Source organism: Triturus cristatus, chromosome 3_2 (genome assembly GCF_964204655.1).
Source record: "Triturus cristatus chromosome 3_2, aTriCri1.1, whole genome shotgun sequence".
Classification (NCBI taxonomy): domain Eukaryota; kingdom Metazoa; phylum Chordata; class Amphibia; order Caudata; family Salamandridae; genus Triturus; species Triturus cristatus.
In genome coordinates this window covers 857,969,513-857,991,739 of record NC_140584.1, presented here as the reverse complement: position 1 = coordinate 857,991,739, position 22,227 = coordinate 857,969,513, and the positions used below count along the sequence as shown (strand labels likewise).

Genomic DNA, 22,227 nt, shown 5'->3' with positions numbered 1-22,227 from the left:
GCCCTCCACGTACACCTCAAGGAAGACACACGGATCCCTGAACACAGCCCGCCAGAGGCGCAGATTATGCTGGGGAAGCTGGAGAGGGGGGTATCTCCCGCATCTACCTGACACTGGTCAATAACACCCCGACCATGCTAGATCGACTCCGAAACCAATGAGAGGAGTGGGTCCGCACATTAGAGGAGGAAAACTGGTGCGATGCTCTTATGGCTCCCAGGACGGTCACCGTGTCAGCCAGGCTCCGTATGGTCCAGCTATACTATTTGCATGCAGCCTACCTAACCCCGAACTGGCAGGTTTTTGCCCGACCCCTGCCTGCACCAGGTGCGCCCATGAACCGGCTGATTTCTTTCACATGGTATGGGCATGTCCCCGTTTGACACGGTTCTGGGGTGATATTGAGGAAGAACTCACGGAAATACTGGGGTGGGAAGTCCCTCACGACCCACGGCACGCACTCCTGGGTATTACTGATTGGCTGGATGGGTCCAGAAATGAAAAGCTGTTTCTTACTACGGCAATGGTGATGGCTAAGAGGGACATAGCTGCATCTTGGAAATGCCCTGATCCCCCGTGCGTTGGGAAATGGCAGGGGTTGACTGGTTTGCCGCACAAGAGAAAATCATGTATGAGGCACGCTGTTCTCCTAAAAAGTATTGTAGGGTATGGGGGAAGTGGTTGGGGGAGTTTTTTTATTTAAAAAAATGTATATATATTCTCATTGTACATTGATGATTGGCTGGCATTGTTTGTCGTGAAAACAATACAAATTTGTTTATCAAACAAAGAAATGTAATCGTATAAAGAGACTGTGGTTGGTAAATGTATGAACTACTGTTTTCCCTATGGTTATTAGGAAGTGTAGTTTATTTCTTCTTGCTGTGTTCTCTGCTGTTGGAAACAAAGCGAAGTTGGAAGTCCTATTCCTCACCTCAGGTCCTGACATACAATTCCTTTAGTAGTGTTCTAGTTATACTGGGTAAATTCAAATGAGCATCTCTTCCAACCAGACTTCCTTGAATTTGCTGCTGATGTATTTGACATACCAGTTCTTTGCACAGACCTCTTTTATCTGAAGTATCATTTCTATTCGTTTGTTTTCAGTTGATATTTGTACTGCACCAAACTTGTTTGCTCTAGTGACCTCCGAAAACATTCATGTTGTCCCATTATACTAGTGTTCTTATTCTAAAATTTCTAAGTCTCAGTATTCTGCCAACAGGGGTTCTTTTGTTTTTCTTCATTTTCCCTCAGGTTAGGGTAGAGGAGCATGTGGATTAGAATTTCTAGAGGTATTCATTGGTCACTTCCCTTTTCCTTCCCGTTCTCACAGATGGAAGTGTTTGAAAAGATATCATCAAGAGGATATGGGTAACGTGTCAGGATTATTGCATATCTGAATCTTAAATCTTCTGCACACATGTGTGTCGGAGATGGACTATTTCATAACTAAATTGGATAAGACTGGTAGCAATGACCAGTCTTTACATTTGTTAATCTGTGATGACAAGTTTGCATGCTGACATCCATAGCTATTTGAAACATCTTCACCTTCCATAGCAGACCTGGAGGAGATTCATATGGTGGAACTATCAATTTGATCAGGCATTCATGGGTCTAATGAGACGGGTACTGGGTATTCAAACATTTGATGAGGACCAAATAGATTCATTTAAGAAGCCACAAAATAGAGGTGAGGACAAGTTGTTTGTTCTGTGTATACTTGTATGGCTCGCTACATCACTTCTGTTGGAATGACCATTGGCTATGTTGTGGGAAGGCACTATGTGGTCTTGCCTATTCCTCGAGTTCTTTTATGATGCATGACACTCGGGGTATATATTTACTCTGGACGGTCCCCTACTTGCCTTCATTGAGTAGTGTGACCCGTCCCTATGGCTGCAGTTTATGATTGGGCAAGAACAATGGCTTCTCCTGCTTGTTTTGGTGATGGGTTTTTGCGTTTTCTGCTGTTTTTGGTAAGACTTAATTTCATGTTGGCAAATGTGTGTTCTTTTATTTTTATCTACAGGTGAAAATAATGACGGAAAAGGAACTTCTCGCAGTTGCTTCTGAGCAGTTCTTGGGAAAAAATGTCCAAGAAGTGAAAAATGTGGTCCTACAAACTCTGGAGGGGCATCTGCGATCCATCTTGGGTATGAAGCACATCTGGTGGCAGGGGCTTGCGTGTTCTTTTGTAGTCCTTTATTGTGAGCTCCGTGCATGTTTCATAGAGGCTTGGCCACTGCTACTCCGTATTCATTCCCTGCTTTCTTTGCAGGTATCTGCCAGCGCATCCCATCCTTGAGCTGTCCGCCTTTTCTATTAAAGCACTTTAGTCATTTTCAGTATAAGGCAGTAACTTTAGGGGTTTGTTATGGAGCTGCACCTTTCTCCCTTGCATTAATACTGCCTTCACACTGCCCTGTTTATTTTAGCGTGCCCTGCTGTTCTTGTATTCATGTCCCACTCACGTCTATTGGTACACCTTTGACTGGAACAAGGCATAACACATTTCTTCCCCCCCAACTCCTAACTTGCAGAGCTCACCCGAATGTATCTGTGCCAAGATAACTTCTATATGGCCTGCAGCACCATTTCGAAACTGGTACCTCGCGAAACTCTTAAAAGTATATATTAGTCTACATCAGTGGTACCTGCACTGTTCCTGTATGCGACATTTCTCGTCTCATCCATCTATTGACTGCTATTAACTTGGGAACCGGATTTGAAATTACCCATAGCTTTCAGTCGTCATCTCTCTAGATTCTTTATTACTGTGATACCTTACACTTCTGCTGCTGTAGGTTTGGCCCAGGGCAACGCTGGCTATCCTAGCACATAACCTTTAGGGTACTTTCGCATTCAGAGGAATAGTAATAGTATTGCCCCTGTCTAGACTGAGTAGTGCTACTCGTGGAGAAAACTGTTTTTAAAAGTGCCATATAGTAAATAATATGGGTACATTAAAGCTGTTAATAATGAGATTAAACCATATAGGTGAAGGCCATGCAACTTTTAAAAAGACCAGCTGGTAGGAAACCTTATGTTTGCAAAATATGATTTTGACCGTATGCAGCCTATATTGCCCTAACATTTAAAACTGCACTCTTCTAGTGTCAGGAGGCAATGGCAGAAAGAAACATTACTTATGTTGTGTACTTCCGTGACTTCACCCCTGTAACATCATCCACTTAAGCTTTACAACCCAGCTGATGGTTCACAGAGTACAGTTGATTAAATAGAGAAGAACATGGTAGAGGTTAAAAGTTTGGGTGATGGAGACAATGGTTTAGGATTTTACTCTAGTTTAACATTTATTACGTGTACTAAACCTGGAGTTTCTTGACCCTGAAACCTATGCGAAGATCCTTGAACCACTGAGTAAACAGGCAGGTTTTCAACACTTTGTCAAACTTCAGGTGGAGCAGTTCATTCCAATGGTCTGCACTGTGGTCTCTGAAAACTGTGCTTCCAACCTGGACCCCTTGAGGCTGGAATGTGCAGTTTAAGATCTGAAGCTGGTCAGAGGTGGTGTCTTGGCTGTAGCAGTACACTTCCACAGGTTGGAAAGACCATGTTTAACTTGTAGAATATTCATGAATTGCCTAGAGACTTCAAAGGGATTCTCTGCTGCTCGAGTTGCTGCCTGCATTGAATGTTAAGGGTCTGAGTTAGAGGTTGCACATTGCGCAGGGTCACTGCGTGGCCGACGACTGATGGTTTGCACTGTGACAGGGTTGGGTATGTGCAGGGTATTTATCAACGCAGCGCAGCAATCACTAAAGGCCTTTTTCGGGATCATAATGATTGTAGACCTCTTCGTGTTGATCAGGGCACCCGAAATGCTGGTGCAATGTATCCATTGCAATTGGTACATCTTAAACTCTGTTTAATTTGTGGTATAGATTATATACATGATCACAGTACGTGCCTGATCGGTGGGGAATACAGTGGTCCTGTGATTTATAATTTCCATAAGCCATTGACCTAAGTGGCTGGTTAGCTTAATTTTTTCTACGACACCTGGGCTATTGTAGCATTGGAATTAACATGGATAGATGAATTTATTTGTCCAGCTGTGCAACAGTCATTGCTGTTTAGGCACCAAATTATCCATCACGCGTGATCATGCACATGTCTCCTTAGGCGCCTGCTGAATCCCTAATGTTCCAAAAGCAAATCAGTTCTAGCCGTTTGTTTTCTTCCAGTCATCAGGCAAGGAAGCCTAAACACACAGTGCATGTTCGCACAAAATGGAAATCATGAGAGACCAGCGCCCTGTCAGTACTATTGAGTTCACTGCTAACTGCGCTTCCCATTTAATTGCTCACGAAAGCAGTGGTCAGGATACATTTAATCCTACAGGGCAGCTGTGCAGCATGCTTGAGTTGGTGTAATTCCATTACTGCTAGAAGACATTTTCATTCTTAAAAGCTGAAAGCAGATGTAGTCATCTGAGCAAAGATTAGGGATTGGCAGGGATATTGCCATGGAAACCATGAGTTGCAATTGGATTTGTTCTAAATCCATCCCCCAGAATCCAAGTGACCGTAAGTAAGGGGCGGGCTTTGTTAATTTGATATAGATTGCCAGGGTATGTAAACCTTGAGACACATGGATAGATTGGCTTTAAGACTTTGTCCCCTCGTGGACCACTCATCCACAGCATTTTATGTTGCATTGGTCATGCTTTTGTTACACCCTTTACCGTATTTCTTGTTGTAAATATTGTGAACAGGTAGCAATGCTATGCTTCAAATTGTGTTTGCAAAAGAGCCCATGCATCTGAAATGCTTTAGAATTATTGAAAAATATACATTTAGTTTCTCTCAGTTTTTTTCAGTATTGTTGTCTGTGCTGCATTATTACTTGGCTTAACAGAGCACATGGTTTTTTGAGCTACTGCCTTTCTTTAGGCCATCCTCCTCTATGTGGGGGGCCTGCACCTTGGAGGTTCAGTGTAGTTCCACATCCTCTGACAGTGTCGAGTCTAGTAGGTTTGAGACCCTGGTTTGGTTGCCCAGGTGACTGTGGACTATTAAGTCCTGTTGGTAATGGGGACCTGATAAGTTGCACAGCACTAATGTAAGTGAAGGTTAGTCGTAGCATTATGCATGGTGCCAGTAAATCATCTTTGGTCGTTCTGCATGCCTTTGGAAACCAAGGAAAGGTGTAAACATTAAACAATGGGATGTCGTAGCAGAACCCTAAGACTCCACACTTTATTACAAGGCATGACGAGATACAAGTTCTTGATTTCACACATTGCCCTTTACCATGGAGAAAGGAGACAAACTATCCTAGAGCTTGCTTGGGGGCGGCAACTGTGTTTCTCACTTGATCAACAGTAACTAGTGATTAACGGTCCTTAAAGCTATGGAGAGATCCAACATTATCACTTGTCATAAACTAGCATACCAAACAAAAGCAGTAAACCAGTCATCCCAAATACCCATCTTTGGTGTTTCTATTCGATATCTTGAGCCGGCCTGGGAGTGATTCCAGGGATTGTTCTTACAGGCAGGATTGCATTTGCAGTGAAAACAGCCTGCATGCTCAAGTATTATTGTGAGCCATGACAGCACAGCATTTAGATTGCTGTTGCCTAGGCTCTGCCAGTCTGTTGTGGACTTTTTGATGAGTGGCCTCACAGTTGCAGTCTTGAGTATTGTGGTCCATGACGATTACTAGCAAGTTATTCATGTGGATTGCTATGTTGTAGGTGCAGATATCTAATCAAGAATCCTGGCTGTCACGTTGTAAGAGGATCTTCAGACTTACAAGTAGATTTAAGGGAGTTGAAAATGCCAAAACAATCTATATCTGGTCTTTTAAGGTTGACGGAGATTGGAGCAACAAAAGTTGAATATTTGCTACTTTTTTGGTGGAGTTAAAATAGCTTGTTTTGTCTTGGGAGACAGCCATCTCTTAAGACTGTGCAACTAGAGGAAGGAAGCTTTCCAGTATTTGGAAATGGAGCCTGCCTATTTCTTAATATCTACTCCTCTCTGCTCTACAACACTCTAAGCCACTTCACTCTAGGCCACTCTACGACACTCAACACTACAGCATTCTAAGCCACTAAACTCTAGGCTACTCCACTCTGTGTTGTTCTTCGCCGCTCTATTCGGCTTTACTATCCTCCACTCCACACCACTCGCCTTCACTCCACTGTATTCAACTCTACGACACCCTACTCCTCTCCACTATGACACTCCACTCTACTATACACCACTCAGCCCTATGCCACTCTACGCCTCTCTCCTGTACGGTGTTCGGTCACTCCGCTCGACACTAAGCCACTCTACTCTATTCCACTCTATTCCCTCTACTGTACGACTTATTACTCCACTCTACGCCAATCCACTCTGACATTCCACGCCACTCTACACAACTCTACAGCACTCCACGACACTCTGCAACTCTACTCAACTCTACGACATTCTACATCACTTAACGCCACTCTTTGCCCTCCACTGTATGCTACTTTACACAACTCCACTCTATGCCACTGCACGCTTCTCCATTGTACGATACACTACACCCCTCCACTTTACCTCCCTGCACTCTATGCCACTCCACTCTGATACTCTACGACGCTCCACTCTACGACACTCCACGCCACAAACCTCCGTTCCACTCTACAACACTCCACGGTGCATTACGATACGCCGCTTCACAACACTATGGCAATTACCTCTAGTCTACTCTATGACCCTCCACGTCTTTCTGTCACACTCTATGACCAGGGCTATAAGTGGCCCGGGTCCGGCCGGTGCTGAGCACTGGCACTTCTTAAAAGGGCGCATCGAAACGGGTCCCTATCGGGCTTTGTTTTTATGTCCTGGCACAGGCGGCATTGTTTTTGCGGACTGGGATGAGCACGCACATCAATGTGCTTGTGCTCATTTTTTGCTCACCTCTCACCAGTGGAGCAGTTTTGGCGTGAAGTCACACCATGTAAGTGTTGTAGCTGGAAGGTAAATCCTATGAAGAGACGTTTTCTCTCTGGATTTCCCTTCTCTTTTTGAAAAGCAGGAGCATCAACATCGTCGTCATGCCTGGTATTGGATTGGGGACATCGTCAGAATCACCAGTGACGGGACCAAGCATGACAGTGCTTTGATAACTGAAGTCAGAAGACTAGCGGAAGGCAGCCACCAGTGCGACCCTGCTCTGACCTCTCACAGTGAGCGACAAGCGTGCAGAAGCGAAGCGTTTATCCCTCCTCTACCAAAGCGGCTTTCTGAGGAACTAGTCTGCGTGATCCTGCCCCAGCCCTAACAGCATTAGCAAGTTTAAATCTTGCTGAACTTTAAATTCACCTGAAGAATGATTTGGATGCCGTACATTCTGAAGGTAGGTGTATTTGAGGAAAGATAATTGTTTTCGTTATTTTGCTTGCTAACTCCAGGGCAACAGAACAGGCTTTGACTAGCAACCTGGTCAAACCAACAGGTGCAAGAGTCAGCCATAGTGATTCCTGTCTCGCTAGTTACGGACTTGATTAAAGACTATTATAAAAGATTCCCTGATGCAAATGCTTGTCTACAGCCTTCTACCAGACAGGAGACCCCAGAGATAACTAAGGTGCCACAGAGAACACAAAGACCTCAAAAAGTAACACCAATTTCGCCTCCAATCACGATTTCAGACACCTTTCATGACAGTGATGGTGATCAGCAACCTGAAGAGGGTGAGATCCAGGCAAATCAGAGTGACCACCCTGAGTGGGATGATTTTGATATGATATTATTATGGCCTATGCCAGCATCTCCAACTCTCTTACAGCGAATTCTCCACCAGCAGACTTTGGTGGGTTTCATGACCTACTTGAAAGGGCTTCAAACGCTTTGATCTTCCTCTACCAGAAAAACAGGCAGAATGCTTCCTATATAATTTTAAAGCAGGAGCGCAGTGCTTGACAGTCTGTTCCCATCATTGACTTCATCCCGCAGCAGTGCTTGACATATATGACCCCAGCTTCCGTTCCAGCGGTGATACTGAAGCTGGAGAAGAAGTACAGGGCTCAGGAGAATTCCCTTTTATGCCTCTTTGGCCAACCGATGCCTGATTCGGTCATTATTCAGGTGGCTCAAAGAAGAGTTTAAAAAAAACCTCTTCACTGTGCACAGCTCCTCCAGACAAGGAAGGCCGTAGGCTTGATCATATTGAGAAGAGATTTTCCACTACGGCGGCTACATCCAACAAAGCCTCCAATGCCCTCGCTATCCAAGTGAGCTATGATTGTCAGATGTGGTCCGAAATTTCCTATCCGCTAGAATATCTCCCGGAGGACAAGAATAAAGAGGCCCGAGGCATACTTGCTAAAAGGCCTTGTCTGAGATTGACAAGGCCATGGACGTGTCATCAACAGTGTCCAGACAGATGGCTGGGGCAGCAGTACTGCGACACCAGGGATGGCTAAAAGCAAGGGCATTTCGCCAGGGAGTACGGCAAAGATTCTTGACATGCCGTTTGATGGAAAGAACCTCTTTGGGAAGAATGTTGATGAGGCGTTGCAGTCTATAAAGGCTGATACTGACTCGCTAGGTCGCTAGGCACCTTGCAGCGAAGAAGTTTTCAGCCTTTTCGTGACTGGGGAAGAGGACAGTTGGTAACTAGGTATCCGTTTCAGCAGAGGTTTCAGCCCTATTCCAAGCAGGGCTTTCGATCTCCGTGTTTCTGCCCAGTCCTACCACCCTACAACATCATTAACCTATTCCAGGCAGCAGGTGCAGCGCTGGCCTTTGGCCGGGGCAAAGGCACAAGATGTCTCCAGGAGTGAATGATGGATATCGAGCCCCTATCACTGTGGCCCCACTTTTATGCCACAAGCTTTCTTCAAGGTTCTTTTATCATTGAAAGCGCATCTCGGTCACACCCTGGAATTTGTTCAAATGCCTCCCAATGTGCCTCCATTCAGGTCATCACATTGTCATCTGCCCTTCCTGAAAAAAGAAATTCAGTGGCTTATGTCCAAGAACTCAATAGAGGAAGTGCCATTCCATCAGCGCAACCAAGGATTCTATTCCAACTTGTTCCTCATCAAAAAGAAGTCTGGGAAACGGAGCCACGCGATGGATCCAAGGCTCGTGAACAAGTTCATCAAAAAGCAGTACTTAAGAGTGCTTTCCCTTCAGGAGATTCTGCAGCTAGTGGATGCAGGATACTATATTTACTCCCTAGATTTGTTGGATGATTTTTTCCATATTCTAATGGATCCAGAGCACTAAAGGTTTCTCATGTTAGAGGTGACAGGGTGCCATTACCAATTCAAGGTACCTCCTTTTGAGTTGAAGCCGACTCCCAGAATTTTCACCAAGTGCATGGCTCCGGTGGCAGCCTTTGTTAGACGTTCAGGTCACCATGTTTTCTTGTACCTGGTCGATTGACTGATAAAGGGTCCCACTTTTTGTTCAGCCGAGGATTCCACACCAGCGTGTAATCAACTTTTGCAAACCTTGGGCCTCAAGCTCAACAAGGAAATGTCCTCTCTCATTCCTTCCAGATAGGCAGTGTTCCTTCGCCGATACTGGATATAAAGTTGTCAATTTTCCACAGAGGAAAGAATTTCTCAAGTACAAGTGCTGATAAAGTGCCTAGCGGCAGGAAGGTTTATTTCTGTGAGGACATACAAATCCATGTTGAGGGTGATGTCCTCCTGCATTCCATTGATTCCAAATTGCTGTCTGCTGATGAGGACTCTTTAAGAACAACTCGATGCTCAGTGGATGCAGTCTCTAGGGTCCTTTGAGGACAGAATTTCAGTCACCCCAAAAATGAAGCTGGCAGAGTCCTGGTGGGCGATCAGGGAACATGTCTCTGAGTCTCGCTTTCCTTCCAGTGATACCTCAGGCAGCCATGACTTTGGAAGCTTCTCTTGAAGGATGGGGTGCTCACCTGCAGGACCTAGAGGTTCATGGGAAATGGTCCAGTCAAGAACAATTGTATCACATAAACATACTGGAACTTAAGGCAGCATTTCTTCCCAGGATCAGACTCTCTTCAGTGCTGGTGAGAACCGACAACACCGCCACCATGTTTTATCTCCTAAAACAAGGGGGCACAAGATCGCAGGTTCTCTCTGCCCAAGCACATTAAATTTGAGAATGGCTCGGAGTCAGCAACATTGCTCCGAAGATAGAACACGTTCTAGGAGTGCAGATCGATTGAGCAGATTCTCTTAGCAGAATGAACTAACAATGCAATGAAGGGGAATTCAACCAGATTCAGTTGGAGAGCATTTTTCAGTCATGGGGTAATCCAACCCTAGATCTGTTCACCACTTCTCTCAACAAGAAGTGCAAGTCTTTCACCGGCAGACACCCTCTACTGGGATCTTGAGTTAACTCCTTCTATTTCTCCTGGAACTGGATGTTCACGTATGTGTTTCCTCCATTTCCACTCATTCCAAGATTCTTACAAAAACTCAAAAATGAGAATTGTTGCCCAAGTCGGATCGCCCCAGCATGGGCGAGACAATATTGGTTCGCTGAGCTTCTTCGCCTATCCGAGTGCTAGCACATTCCATTTCATCCGACAGAGGATCGCCTCTCAATAATCCAGGCACAAGTGCTTCACCCACAGATTCATAAACTCAATATGTCGGCCTGGGTCCTCACCACGCTAAATTCAGAGATCTATGTCACTCCTTTGAGCGTGTTTCAGCTCTTCATAAAGCTTGAGACCTTCCACAACAAATGCTACTCAGAAAAATGGAAAAGATTTTGCTCATGGTGTACATCTCATTTTAACCATCCTTTCTTCTCTACCTCTCAGCCGATTGTTCCCTGTCTGCTACATCTAGGTCTTGTGCATGCTTTCATTAAAGTGCATCTAGCGGCAACCTCCAGATACAGGTTGCGTCAGACTGGTTAAGGAGTTCCTGAAAGGTCTTTTCCGGGCTTATCCTCCTGTGAAGCTGCCACTGGTTCTTTGGCAACGAAACGCAGTCTTGTCGCAGCCTATGAAATCTCCTTTTGAGCTCACACACAAGTTTAAGTTTCTATCTTGGAAGGTGGCATTTTTCTTAGCTGTCACACCAGCCAGAAGAATAAGTGAAATCCAGGCATTCACAACCAAGGAACCTTACCTGCAATTTCAGGAAGACAAAGTCATCTTCCGCACTAATCCATCTTTTATTCCGAAGGTGCAAATGGATTTTCATCTCAATAAGCCTATCATTTTACTTTTCTTCTTTCTGAATCCATTCCTTGCCGGCAGAAAGGGTTTTGCATTTTCTGGATGTTAAACAATGTTTGAAATTCTATCTGCAAAGTGCACGGGATTTCAGAAAGCCCAATGAGATACCATTTTCCTTCTCATCTCCTAGAAAAGGTCAAGCCTTATCGAGAGCTAGTATTATTTTTTGGGTTTCGGCAACTATAGCCTTCTGTCTCCAAAAGACAGGACGTTCACTTGTGCGAAAATTGAAGGCTCACTCAACTCGAAAAGTAGCAGGCCACCATCCCTGGGAGGGCCTATCATTCCCAATGGGCTTGCAAATTGCGCGAGACTCATAAATATTAATGAGCGTCACAATTTGCGACCCCATTGGGAATAGCAAACCGTGTTAAACACACTGTTGTACATTGGATTTAGCACCTCGCAATTTGCGACTCGCAACTTGTCACAAATTGCGAGGCGCTAAATCCAGCGGTCGTACATCTGGCCCATAGCGTAAGTGTCATGGTGGGATGGCTTCGCCTTACCCGCCTCCGTATTAGATGCTATACTGCTAAATCGTATGTTTCAAGCATGCAAATCTATAAAAGATATAATACTGGTACAAAAACAAGTTACCTGTACGCTGTGGTTCTCCAGCATTAATATCTTTTATAGATGCACATGCAGCCCTCCCTCCTCCCCGTTACGTCTCACCATTTCGGATGTCATAGTTTATATTACAATTGTGCACAGAATCTGAGGGGGATGGTGACTCTGCTGAGGTTGAGGTCTTCTGAGTCCGAGCTCTGATTGGTTGGAGATCGGATGTTTTCAAATAATGTCAATTGGCTAACAATATGTGTTGGTTTTACAATTGAGACTAATGCTAAGCATTAAGCACGGCTTTGAATACTGTTACCATGACGACGTGAAAGATTCAAGCCTGTGAATTTATAAAATATATTAATACTGGAGAACCACAGTGTACAGGTAAGTAACTTTTTTTTTCATTGGGTGACATGGTGATCTGATAGCAAGCACTACATAAAATAAAAGCAAGTTTGGTAAAAAAAAAATTGTTGAACGAAGTCGCTGCTGCCTTAGTTAACCAAGCAGAAAGCCAGCACAACTCGTAACAGACTTTTTATTCTGCTATTTTTGGCAATGAGTGGCCCATAAGGAACAGTTTAAGATAACATTTAAAATAATTCCAACTTCATTCAGGTGCTCAGTTCAGCAAAGCCCCTTTACCATTTCCAGCGCTGCTGATTTACAGCTCCCCAGGGTTAGTCAGTGGTTCACCGTACCCACTCACCTCAAACCGTGTCTCACTCCATCCTGCACCGAGGCTCAGCTCCGCCTGATTAGCAATCCTCCAAACTAGGTATGATGCAGGAGAAATCCACAGTTATGTTTACTCATAATATTCTATCTGAATATGCAGCATGTCCTGTAAAATATAACGTGACAGTCTCAGCTTCATGGGACCTTTGGAGGGAGGCTGGACAAAAGGACTGGAAGGGTTTCTCATCTCCGGAATCTGTTTAAACCCATATGCAAACCAGACCGCCGAGGGGCACGTCCCCCCAAACATGGGAATACTGACATACTAAGCTGTGCACAGGCTGAACTGGGCAACTAGATATGTGTAGTTTTGGCAAAATGAGTATATTGTGTTTAAAAGGGAAAGACGTGTTTTGCCGTCTTAATTCACATTTCACGGCAAGCAGAAGACATGGGAATGGGCTTGTTTTTCTTTAAGGTCTCGACTAAGACAGCACACACACCCTTGTTTGCTTTGGAAGGGTTTAGAGGCCACTCATTGCTTGCCATGAGTTGACTCCGTTATCACTCACATCTGCTTGCATCTTGCTTGTTAACTTCCTTCCTTTTTGTGTGTTTGTCCCGCCCCTGGAGCATAGGCTCATTATTCGAAAGCACTAGTTTTTCCTGTTCTCCACAATGCTTCAGGCAAAATTCATAACTTCATCTGTGCCTTAATTACGCAACAGTGTTGTTGGAGAGATGCGTTGAGGGAGTAAAAAGAAGCAGTTTGGTTAAAGAGTTAATCCTCATCCTTTCATGTATGGTGACTCAAGCCCCAATTTATAGACTATAGACAACCAAATACTACTATTAATTAGAATACATTAGAGTGATTCTTTAAGACCGGTTGGGTTTACTATGAGTAATGGCTATTGCAAACTGATGCAGATCAGCCATGACGATTTTTCTTTTTTTACTAAACCCTGTTTGGGGAAAAAACACCTTTTTTGTAGAAGTTATAAGAAAGAGGAGCAATATCAATTTGTATACTTATTCTTTTGTGACCTTGTCTGTCTGATACCATCTTTTATTTTATGGAGAGGGTGCGAGGAGTATTGGGTACCCATAACATTAGCCATTTGACCTGTGGTTTTAGATGTGTATCCTGGCACCTTTGTGCACTGGTGTGCAGACAGGAGGCATGCAAATGAAGAGAGTGTTTACAGAAAGAGAACCCAATGAGAATGTCAGAGAGTTAGTAATGATAAGTAGTAGTAGTAGAAAACATTATTCAATTTTTTAAGAAAATCATAAAAGTATACACAATAAAAAAATTTGCAGATGAAAAAATGAACAAAATTTTGCCTAAAACACAGCCACTACAATGTACAATGGGTTAATACTACATGTGATTAAAAGTAAACTCTAAGCAGCATCATAAAAATCAATACCAGCTGTAAAACCCAATATAAAACTTTAGCGTCCATGCAGAATCCCAGATAGAAAGTGAATCATAAAGAAACAAATACCCTTTCAGCGATTTGAGCATCTGCACCCATAGACATGAGACTTGTGTGACCCCTAGGAAGGAGGTTTGTCCTGGCGAAGGCTTGCTGTAGTTCAGCTTAACCGAGGCCAAATCAAAGAAAAATTTCCAAGCTTGACCCAAGTGGTTATCTAAAAGTTAGTCACCATAAGGATTCTGCATATAATGCAGCACACATGGTTGACACACTGGGACCGAATGACATGCAGATCACTTTGCTATTAAAGGTCATAATTAGTGCATTATGGGAAAATACAAAATATACACTTATGCTGCATCTATAAAATAAGCAAAGCATGATCAAAATAAAGAAGAGGTTGGCCTATACAAGTCACACTTGCCACGGTCATGATCAAAACAAGGAACATCAAGGACTACAGCTGGTTTTAGACTCAACTGCACTTAAACCTGAACCTAGTTAGTAAAGCCGCCAATCAAACTCACAGCACACGGTATAAAATAAGACAATTGTGGTTTATTATGTAGACAAGATTCATTGTATGGCTGTATCGCTGCAAGATATATACATACACAAAATGTAGAAAGCAATTGAAAGCTTAGAGGCGTACACGGCCGGACATCATCAGGTCCAAAATTAAATAAACATATACACACTACAATCTCAAACAAATAAATAGGCTATAATACATGAAATCACCAAGCAATGCCTGTATATTTAGCCACGCACATATAAACCATTGTGGTGTGTACAATAGTACGTTCTCACAAAGGTCCAGCAGTGCAAGAGAATGTCCTCTGACCAAGGTACGGGAAAGTGCGCATAAGTTGGCAACTGACCCTACGTCATGAGAGTGTAAATTCCACCGGTTCTATTTCATATGCATGCTGGTTTCTGTAGTCCTATATTTATCATGGGCAAGTTATACTACAACTCCCTACATGCCTAATGCTGAAGGCTGAAAAGACAGGACTGGGCCTGTCCCAAGGTCAAGTTCCATTATAGTATAACTGAAAGGAGGCACAAGACCAAGGCTTCTTTGCCTCCAGGACACACAATAGTATATACCTGAATATGGCCATGTATCGCAATGAGCTGTACCAGGTAGGTACAAGAGCCTAGCTTGGCCAGTAAGATTGGGGTGGGGGAGCTCCTGATTAGTAGTGGTATGAAGTAAAAAAAAAACAAATTATCTTGTCAAATAACCAACATTTGTGCCATTCTCTTTCCAGAGAGAGGGAGAGTGTATGTGTTTGTTTTTAGTCTGTGTGTATAAAAATTCTTGGTGCAATCGCACAGACATCTCACCATACCCGACTGAAAGCCCCTGCACCCAACTATGTATGACAAAAGACATTTATTGGGGGGGGGGGGGGCCCGTAACACCACAAATACCCCCTATGAAGCTACACCCCTAGGTAGGTACAAGTCCCTAGCGCAACTTTTTGACAGTTCTGAGCTATCAATGAGCACATCGGTAGATAGGATTCTGGGAGCTGAAGTTCGGCAAACATACATGAAATCAATGATCCGTACAAGGAAACTTTGTGACCGGAGACAGTCATCGAGCAATAGAACCCGTGTTACTTTTTTAACGGCGCTCACTGTTGGAAGCAGCACTGTGGGCCAAACAGTTAAGCTGCGAGTGTATCTGTTCACAGCTTACCTTATCGAAGCCTTGTGTGTCTTCGGGTCGGAATAAAGCCATGCTCGCAGCCTAGGTCGCTGCCCCGTTGAGACCATAGTATCGTCGGATCTTCAGAAAGCTCATTCTGCTTCGTTTATGCGATGACTGAAGAAAGGATGGCAGCCACGACCTTGCAAAGGGATTCTTGTGTTGTTTCATGATCATAGGCATCGTTGCTGGGGGTGGAACCAGTTCCTGCAGGTCACGTATTCCTAATTAATTGTCTAGCGCACCCTTGGCCGTCTGGCTACCTTCAAAACAAGACCTCTGTCCTATAGTAAGTCTTCCGCGAAGCGCTCTGCTCTCTCCACAAGGAACTCGTCTCCGCCCTCTCTTCCTAAGCAATATACAGCTAGCGTCCTCCACAATAGTCAGTGTCACGTCACGGGTGCAATGGTGTCTACTGCGAGCAAACCAAACGTTTCCCGACCGTAGCTGGTTAGTGAAAGAAAACACCAACTCGGATGTAGTGGAGCCCGCAGACCTCTGGGCCCTGGTGCTACTGCACCTGCTGCACTATGCGTCCGTGAATATTGTGATGTGCTTTGTAGACGTTTTGACCTTAGTTCATTTCAATTTTAAATAATTAACTGAGTCTACTGATAATGATTTATATTAAAAATAAATCGTATTAAAAGACAGGGATGGGAACGCAATGTTTTCATGAGATTAATCACATGTAACACTGTAAAATAGCGTCAAGAAAAGTATTTAACAAGTTCTCGTTCGCAGCTTAGGGGACAGTGGGATTTAGACAACAAGCGGGACTGAAAGCGATCGCGAAAGTGAACGCTATTGGAAAAAAAAAAACAGCATCGGAGTGGTGCGCGCCCGCCACATCGATCATGTGTTTTCAATTATCGCGCCCGTGTCTGGGCACGATAATTGAAACCACATGGCCTTTGGTGCGCGTAATAGACACCAATAGGCCATGGGCGGAGCAATGCGTCCGCCTTTGGCCTAATGCGTGCCGTCTTTGAGAAAAATACGCACTCAAAGGCCAATCGCGGATGCCAAAAGGAAAAGCACATGCACGAGCGTGTGCGATTCCAGGCTCTGTTTCTAAACCCTCTACAAAAGGGCTCTCGCCTGCGCGAGCAGTGCTACGCTCTGTAACACAGGGCACGAGCCCAAAAAAGGCTGGTCTCACTAGGACGAAATGCAAAGGCAATTGAAGTTTATGGATATACTTCTGACGGAGACTATTAAATCTGGGGATCCGGAATGGAAACCTAGGCACAACAACATGCCTTTAAGTCCGAAACTTTAGACCAAGTCCCTTTATGCTACAGCAATTGATAGAACAGATTTTATCTAAAATGGGTTAACGAAATGGAAATTTGACATCTTCAGCATCAGATAAGGTTCCATCCCATGGACAGTTATAACCACAATAAAATGATGCTTAGATTGCTTGTGAAGAGCTGCAGACACAGCTGCAAGAAAGGCCTGTTTTATACAAGATATGTTCCTTTCACAATGCGCTCCAGCGCAGCGAAAACTTCAGGGCGACCCAAAGAGGTTAAGTTAGGTCTGATGTAAGTAAGCAATGGAATGCATGAAATATAATCCAATGCAAGGCAATCTTGAATAATAAGCCTGTTGAGATTCAGGTGCTCCTTTAGCCAAATGGATAGCCAAAGAAGCAAGGGGCGTAATGCGATAAGGTCGGAAATATACCCCATCCCAGCTTCCTCATCTCGGAAGGTGTAGTCTGGGGAAATCTAAGAAGACCTTTCAGAAAAGAGTTTTCAATGACCTGTAGTTCGGAGGATGACTCCGCATCCCACATGTTGCATCAGTAGCAAACCCTCGTAATACACTTAGTCCTGAATACCTTAAGCATCGTCTTCACGTGTGTGTGACCTATGCGCTTAGACGGGACACTAATCCCGTTAATTGCTGATTTAAACCGAACAACGTTTTTCTTTAGCAAGGGGTGCCAAGTAAGATCAGAATCCAATAGGATCCCTAGGCACGAAAAATGATCAATCCTAGATCTGGACTGCCCCTTTATCGAGAAAAGTTTGAAGCTAGTGTTTCTAAGGCCCACCACCCTTACATCGGAATTAGCAGAGTTGGTGGGAAGGTCAAGCTCATCCATAAAGATTACAAAAAGGTCTAGGAGATGATGTAGACCCTGGCCGTCCGTGTATAAAAAAACAGGCAGACAACATCTGCCCAAACTCAGTACATCCACCCCTTGATCCAATAGAGCCAATTCCACACCATTAGTATGTAGAGAGTGAACAGAAAAGGGGCCAAGATACACCCTTGGTTCACCCCTCTCTTCAAAGTAAAGGGTTGGGTGAATTCCCCATTCACCCTACACCTTACAGAAGCAGTTAGATCCTCATGAAGACTGCTCAAGAAGGAGATCACGAATGGTTTAACCCCGTGGACCCGAGCACGGCCCAGAGCTTGGCTCGGTTTACTCTGTGTCAAAGGCCGTGCCTAGCTCAATGAAGGCCAGATAGACCGCACCTTCCTTTGCCATGGTGTACTTTGCAATTAACATATACAGGTTCAGGGTCTGATCAACTGTGCCCCACTCTAAACCCATATTGAACTTCCGATAAAATATTCTTATCTTTTGCCCAGGTGGTAAGGCGATCCAGCAGGACCCTCCCTAACACCTCAACCCCACTGGCCACCAAGGAAATGGGACAGTAACAGGCGAGGTCAGCACTAGTACCCTTCTTGAAGATTAAGTTTGTTTCCAGCTAGAGTTGAGTGGCCCCCTAATGGCAGTGATGAAGTGCTGAGTCAATATAGGGCCCCAAAGATAAACCTCAGATTGAAATAGGTCCCCTGGGATACCATCTGGGAAGAGACATGATAGCTTCCCTAACTCCGTTCCACTGAAAGCAAAGATGGTGATGGTGATGGTGGTCAGGGCCTGCAAGCTGATAATATGTAGGGCAGCTAGCATTCTAAGAATCTTTAATATACAAGAAGAGAGGACAGGGGGTGAATGAATGTCCAGCATACACCCCCACCCAATCAGGCTATGTAGGTAGGAGTATGCAGTTCCTGAATTAAAGGAGAAGCTGTAGATCGGGGTTAGCCCCTACTATAATCGACCCAATCTGCCCTACTCCAATCTACCCCACTCCAATCTACCAGACTCCACTCCAGTTCACCCCACTTCAATCTACCCACACCACTCTTCCCCAGTCTACCCCACTCCATTCCAATCTACCCCAATATATCCCACTCTAGCCCAATCTATCCCGATCTACCCTACTCCAACTCAATCTACCCCACTCCAATCTACCACACTAATCTACCCAACTCCCGCACTCAATCTACCCAACTCCTGCACTCAATCTACCCCACTCTAACCTACCCCAATCTATCTCACTCCATTCTACCCCACCCTACTCCCACTCCGCTCCATTCCATTCTACCCCACCCCACTCCATGCCACTATTCGCCATTATGAACAGCAGCCACACTGGTGTACATAATGGATTAAACACATTGCCAAAGCCAAAAGCTCTCACATAGGCGCGATCTATTTGCTTTGACGATGCTTGTTTGAGATTTCCCTGTAAGGGTTTACCATCCGCTTACCATAATTAGAAGGTCTCGGTTTAGGATTATCGCTTGCACCTTCAATGCTCTGAGGCTACTTGGTGAATTGTGGCACCTCATGAAAACCTTTGCAGTACATTTCCTACTCCACTCAATACCTCTTTATTTCACATGTGAGTACAGGATATCTGCTTTTCAATCTCAGCGTATTTACATGAGCACATGCTGATAATGGTGAAATCACTTTAATTATTACATTACTTTTTTCCCCTTATGCTGTGAACTGTAGAACAGAGATGTTTGTGTGTAAGCAATAGCTCTGTTATGCTCAACTCACTGGGCATGCCATTTAAAGGCATGTATACTAAACGCCTTGCAAGGTAACCATTAATTGTCACACAGAGTTTGGTGCACAGCGTTTAATATGCAACCCCGCAAAACTGCAGATTCCTTCATGGTCCACCTAGGAATTGTAATAGAAGATAAAATAGCCAGCCATACAGGGTGTTATTTGGTTGTTGCAACATGCCTCTGATATACTGCTGACAGTTCGACCCAGCTGTGAAGAACTGTGTGTCACTGCAGTGATTAAATACTACTTTAGATCTTATTTGAAAACATTTTGATTTTGAACTTCTTTTCCGGGTTTGTCTATTCTGTTATCCAGGTTACAGTTATAGAGTGTGAGAAAGTGCCATCTTTCTTGCATGGTATGCCCCCACTTTTTGCTGAATTGCTGATGTACTTTGACTGAGTGTGCCCTGGGCCCTTGCCAATCAGGTGCCCAGGGCCTGTGTTCCTTCCCTAAAACTGGATTGAAGCCTAAACCCAATTGGCATCTCTGGCCACGTGTCAGCCCCTGGTAAATAGTACCATAGGTACCCAGGGCACTTTAACCAGAGAAGGCCCCTAATGGCTGCAGCACTTATTGTGCCACCCTTAGAGGCCCTGTACCCTGACACACACACACACTGCCTTTGCAGGCTGAGTGTCTTGGTGCAGAACAAAACAGAGAGTCGACATGGCACACATCCCTGTGTGCCATGCCCACAAACACACTGTCCTGGCATACCTCAGTTACCCCTCTAGCTGGGTGCACTATGCCAGTGGTGTGGATACAGGTGCATGAGCCCTGTACCCCTACAGTACCCAGGTCCATTCCTTGGTACTGTAAGTGCAGTGCTGCTATTAAGAGTATATGGTGCTGGGAGGTCGTCATCACGAACTCCACAGCACCATGATGGCTCCACCGAAGACTGAGAAGTTTGGTAGCCTAGGCTGCCACCCAGCAGACATGTTGATGGACCCCTGGGTAAAGAGCCATCCGTTCTCGTGGGTCGGCAACAATGCACATCCTGGGCGTGGTGCTAGGTCTCTCCCCCGCCCCCCCCCCCCCCCCCCCCCTCCACAATGGGCAGGGGAAGCTTCAAGGGCATACAGCCTTTGTGAGCTTCTCCAGGCCACTTGCTGTACTCAGCAACTGGCCCCCACCGGTTCTGACCCCCACTCTGGCGGGAGGATCGGCGGGAAAACCTAAGTGAGGAAAGGGGGTGTGCCAGCCTGTTTCAACCCCACTCCTCAGGTGGGGGAGGCGAGGTGGAGCACAACTCCGGGCTCTCGCCATATTGAGGATGGGGTGCCCTACCCAATCAGGACTAGGCACCTGCCCCCCTCCCACTGGAGAGTGGTAAGCTAAGGGGTGTACCCACCCCAGGGAAGGGACCCATTGGTCCCTGACCTCTACCTACCTGTAACACCCCTACATTTACTATTTAGGGGCACCCTGCACCTTCCTTCCTCAGATCCCGAATCCGAAAAAAGAAAGAAGACCTGCGGTGCAGCTGCTAACAAGAGGACAACACCAACTGACTTGGCCCCAGCCCTACAGGCCTGTCGACCCTCAAACCTGCTCCTGCTAAATCCCGGCGTCACCAGTGGTCAGCAACCTCGAAAATCCCAGAGGACCTGACTGCCTTGCTCATCTACCAAGACTGGGACTCCCGCGAGCAGTGGTTCTGCTCAAAACAAGTAACAACCCCTGGTGCCAGCCAGTAACCGCGACTCCTGCACACTCTGCACCCACCAAGCCCGGCCTGTGCCTGAGTGGGCAAAGACCACGAGGACGTCCCCCCGGCGACTGTGACCCAGAATCCAGCACCCAAGGACCCTCCTCGACGCTCATGTTGACGCCTGCAGCCTCAGAACCAGGGACCGCGACCAGCAGAGGGTAAGATTTCCCGACGCGAAAAGACACCCCGGCGCCCTGCGGCCCCCTGTGCCCAGCTCCTGGGTACCTACCTAACCTACAGCTTCTCAACTTACCTCTCGAAGTGGTGGTCGCACCTGAATTATCTCCGTCACCGAGCTTGCAGCCTTTGTTCATCTTGCATCTTCTCCATTGAAATAGATTGAGCGCCCGACAGCTCAAGAGCACCCTGCACCCAGCCGCCCGAGTGCCCCTGGAAGTGTAACGCCTATCCTATCTTACTTCCCCACTTGCCCTGTGTAAGTGACCAGGAGCCCAGCTCCCACAGCCACGTGGCCTGCCTGCTAGCAGCCACCAACCAAAGGCCCCCTGCCCGCTATAGGCTAACATTGGGCCTAACTCTCTCTGCACCCGGCTGCCCCGGGAGACCCCTGAGTCTATGCCCAGAACCTTAACTCTGCCAGTCGAGTACTTACCTGAAAGCCGATAACCTAGGTTTTCTCCATAGGGTAACAATGACTGGTTTCACTTGGCAATTCTTCCAAGTGTTGAGTTTTGAAACTTTAAAATATTCATTAAAAATCAGCCGAGCAACGAAATTACTCACCTGTTATCAGGAGAGATCCCAGTGCTGGATCTTGTTGCCCAGCACTGACCCTAAAAAAGTAATTACAACTGTACTTACTGATAACTTGATTTTCCTCCATAGGATAACGTTGCCTGGTTTTTGCCAGAAGTGTCGATTTTTGAAACATACAAATATTCCTTAAAAATCGCCTGTGTAACAAAAACGATTTCTTTCAACTGTTTACAGGAAATGCACCAGGGTTGAATCCAGGATCCAACCCTGA

At 45.3% G+C, this 22,227-nt stretch overlaps 1 protein-coding gene across 6 annotated transcripts in view; it reads left to right on the top strand.

Moving 5' to 3' along the window:
- The window catches only part of FLOT2 (flotillin 2), a 456,818-nt gene that overhangs the window by 283,648 nt on the left and 150,943 nt on the right, over positions 1 to 22,227 (top strand). For all 6 annotated transcript variants that reach the window (XM_085649154.1, XM_085649151.1, XM_085649148.1 and 3 more), the window contains one exon: positions 2,036 to 2,159. In XM_085649154.1, the coding sequence (XP_085505280.1) occupies positions 2,036 to 2,159 (124 nt within the window). The remainder of the gene's footprint in view (positions 1 to 2,035; positions 2,160 to 22,227) is intronic.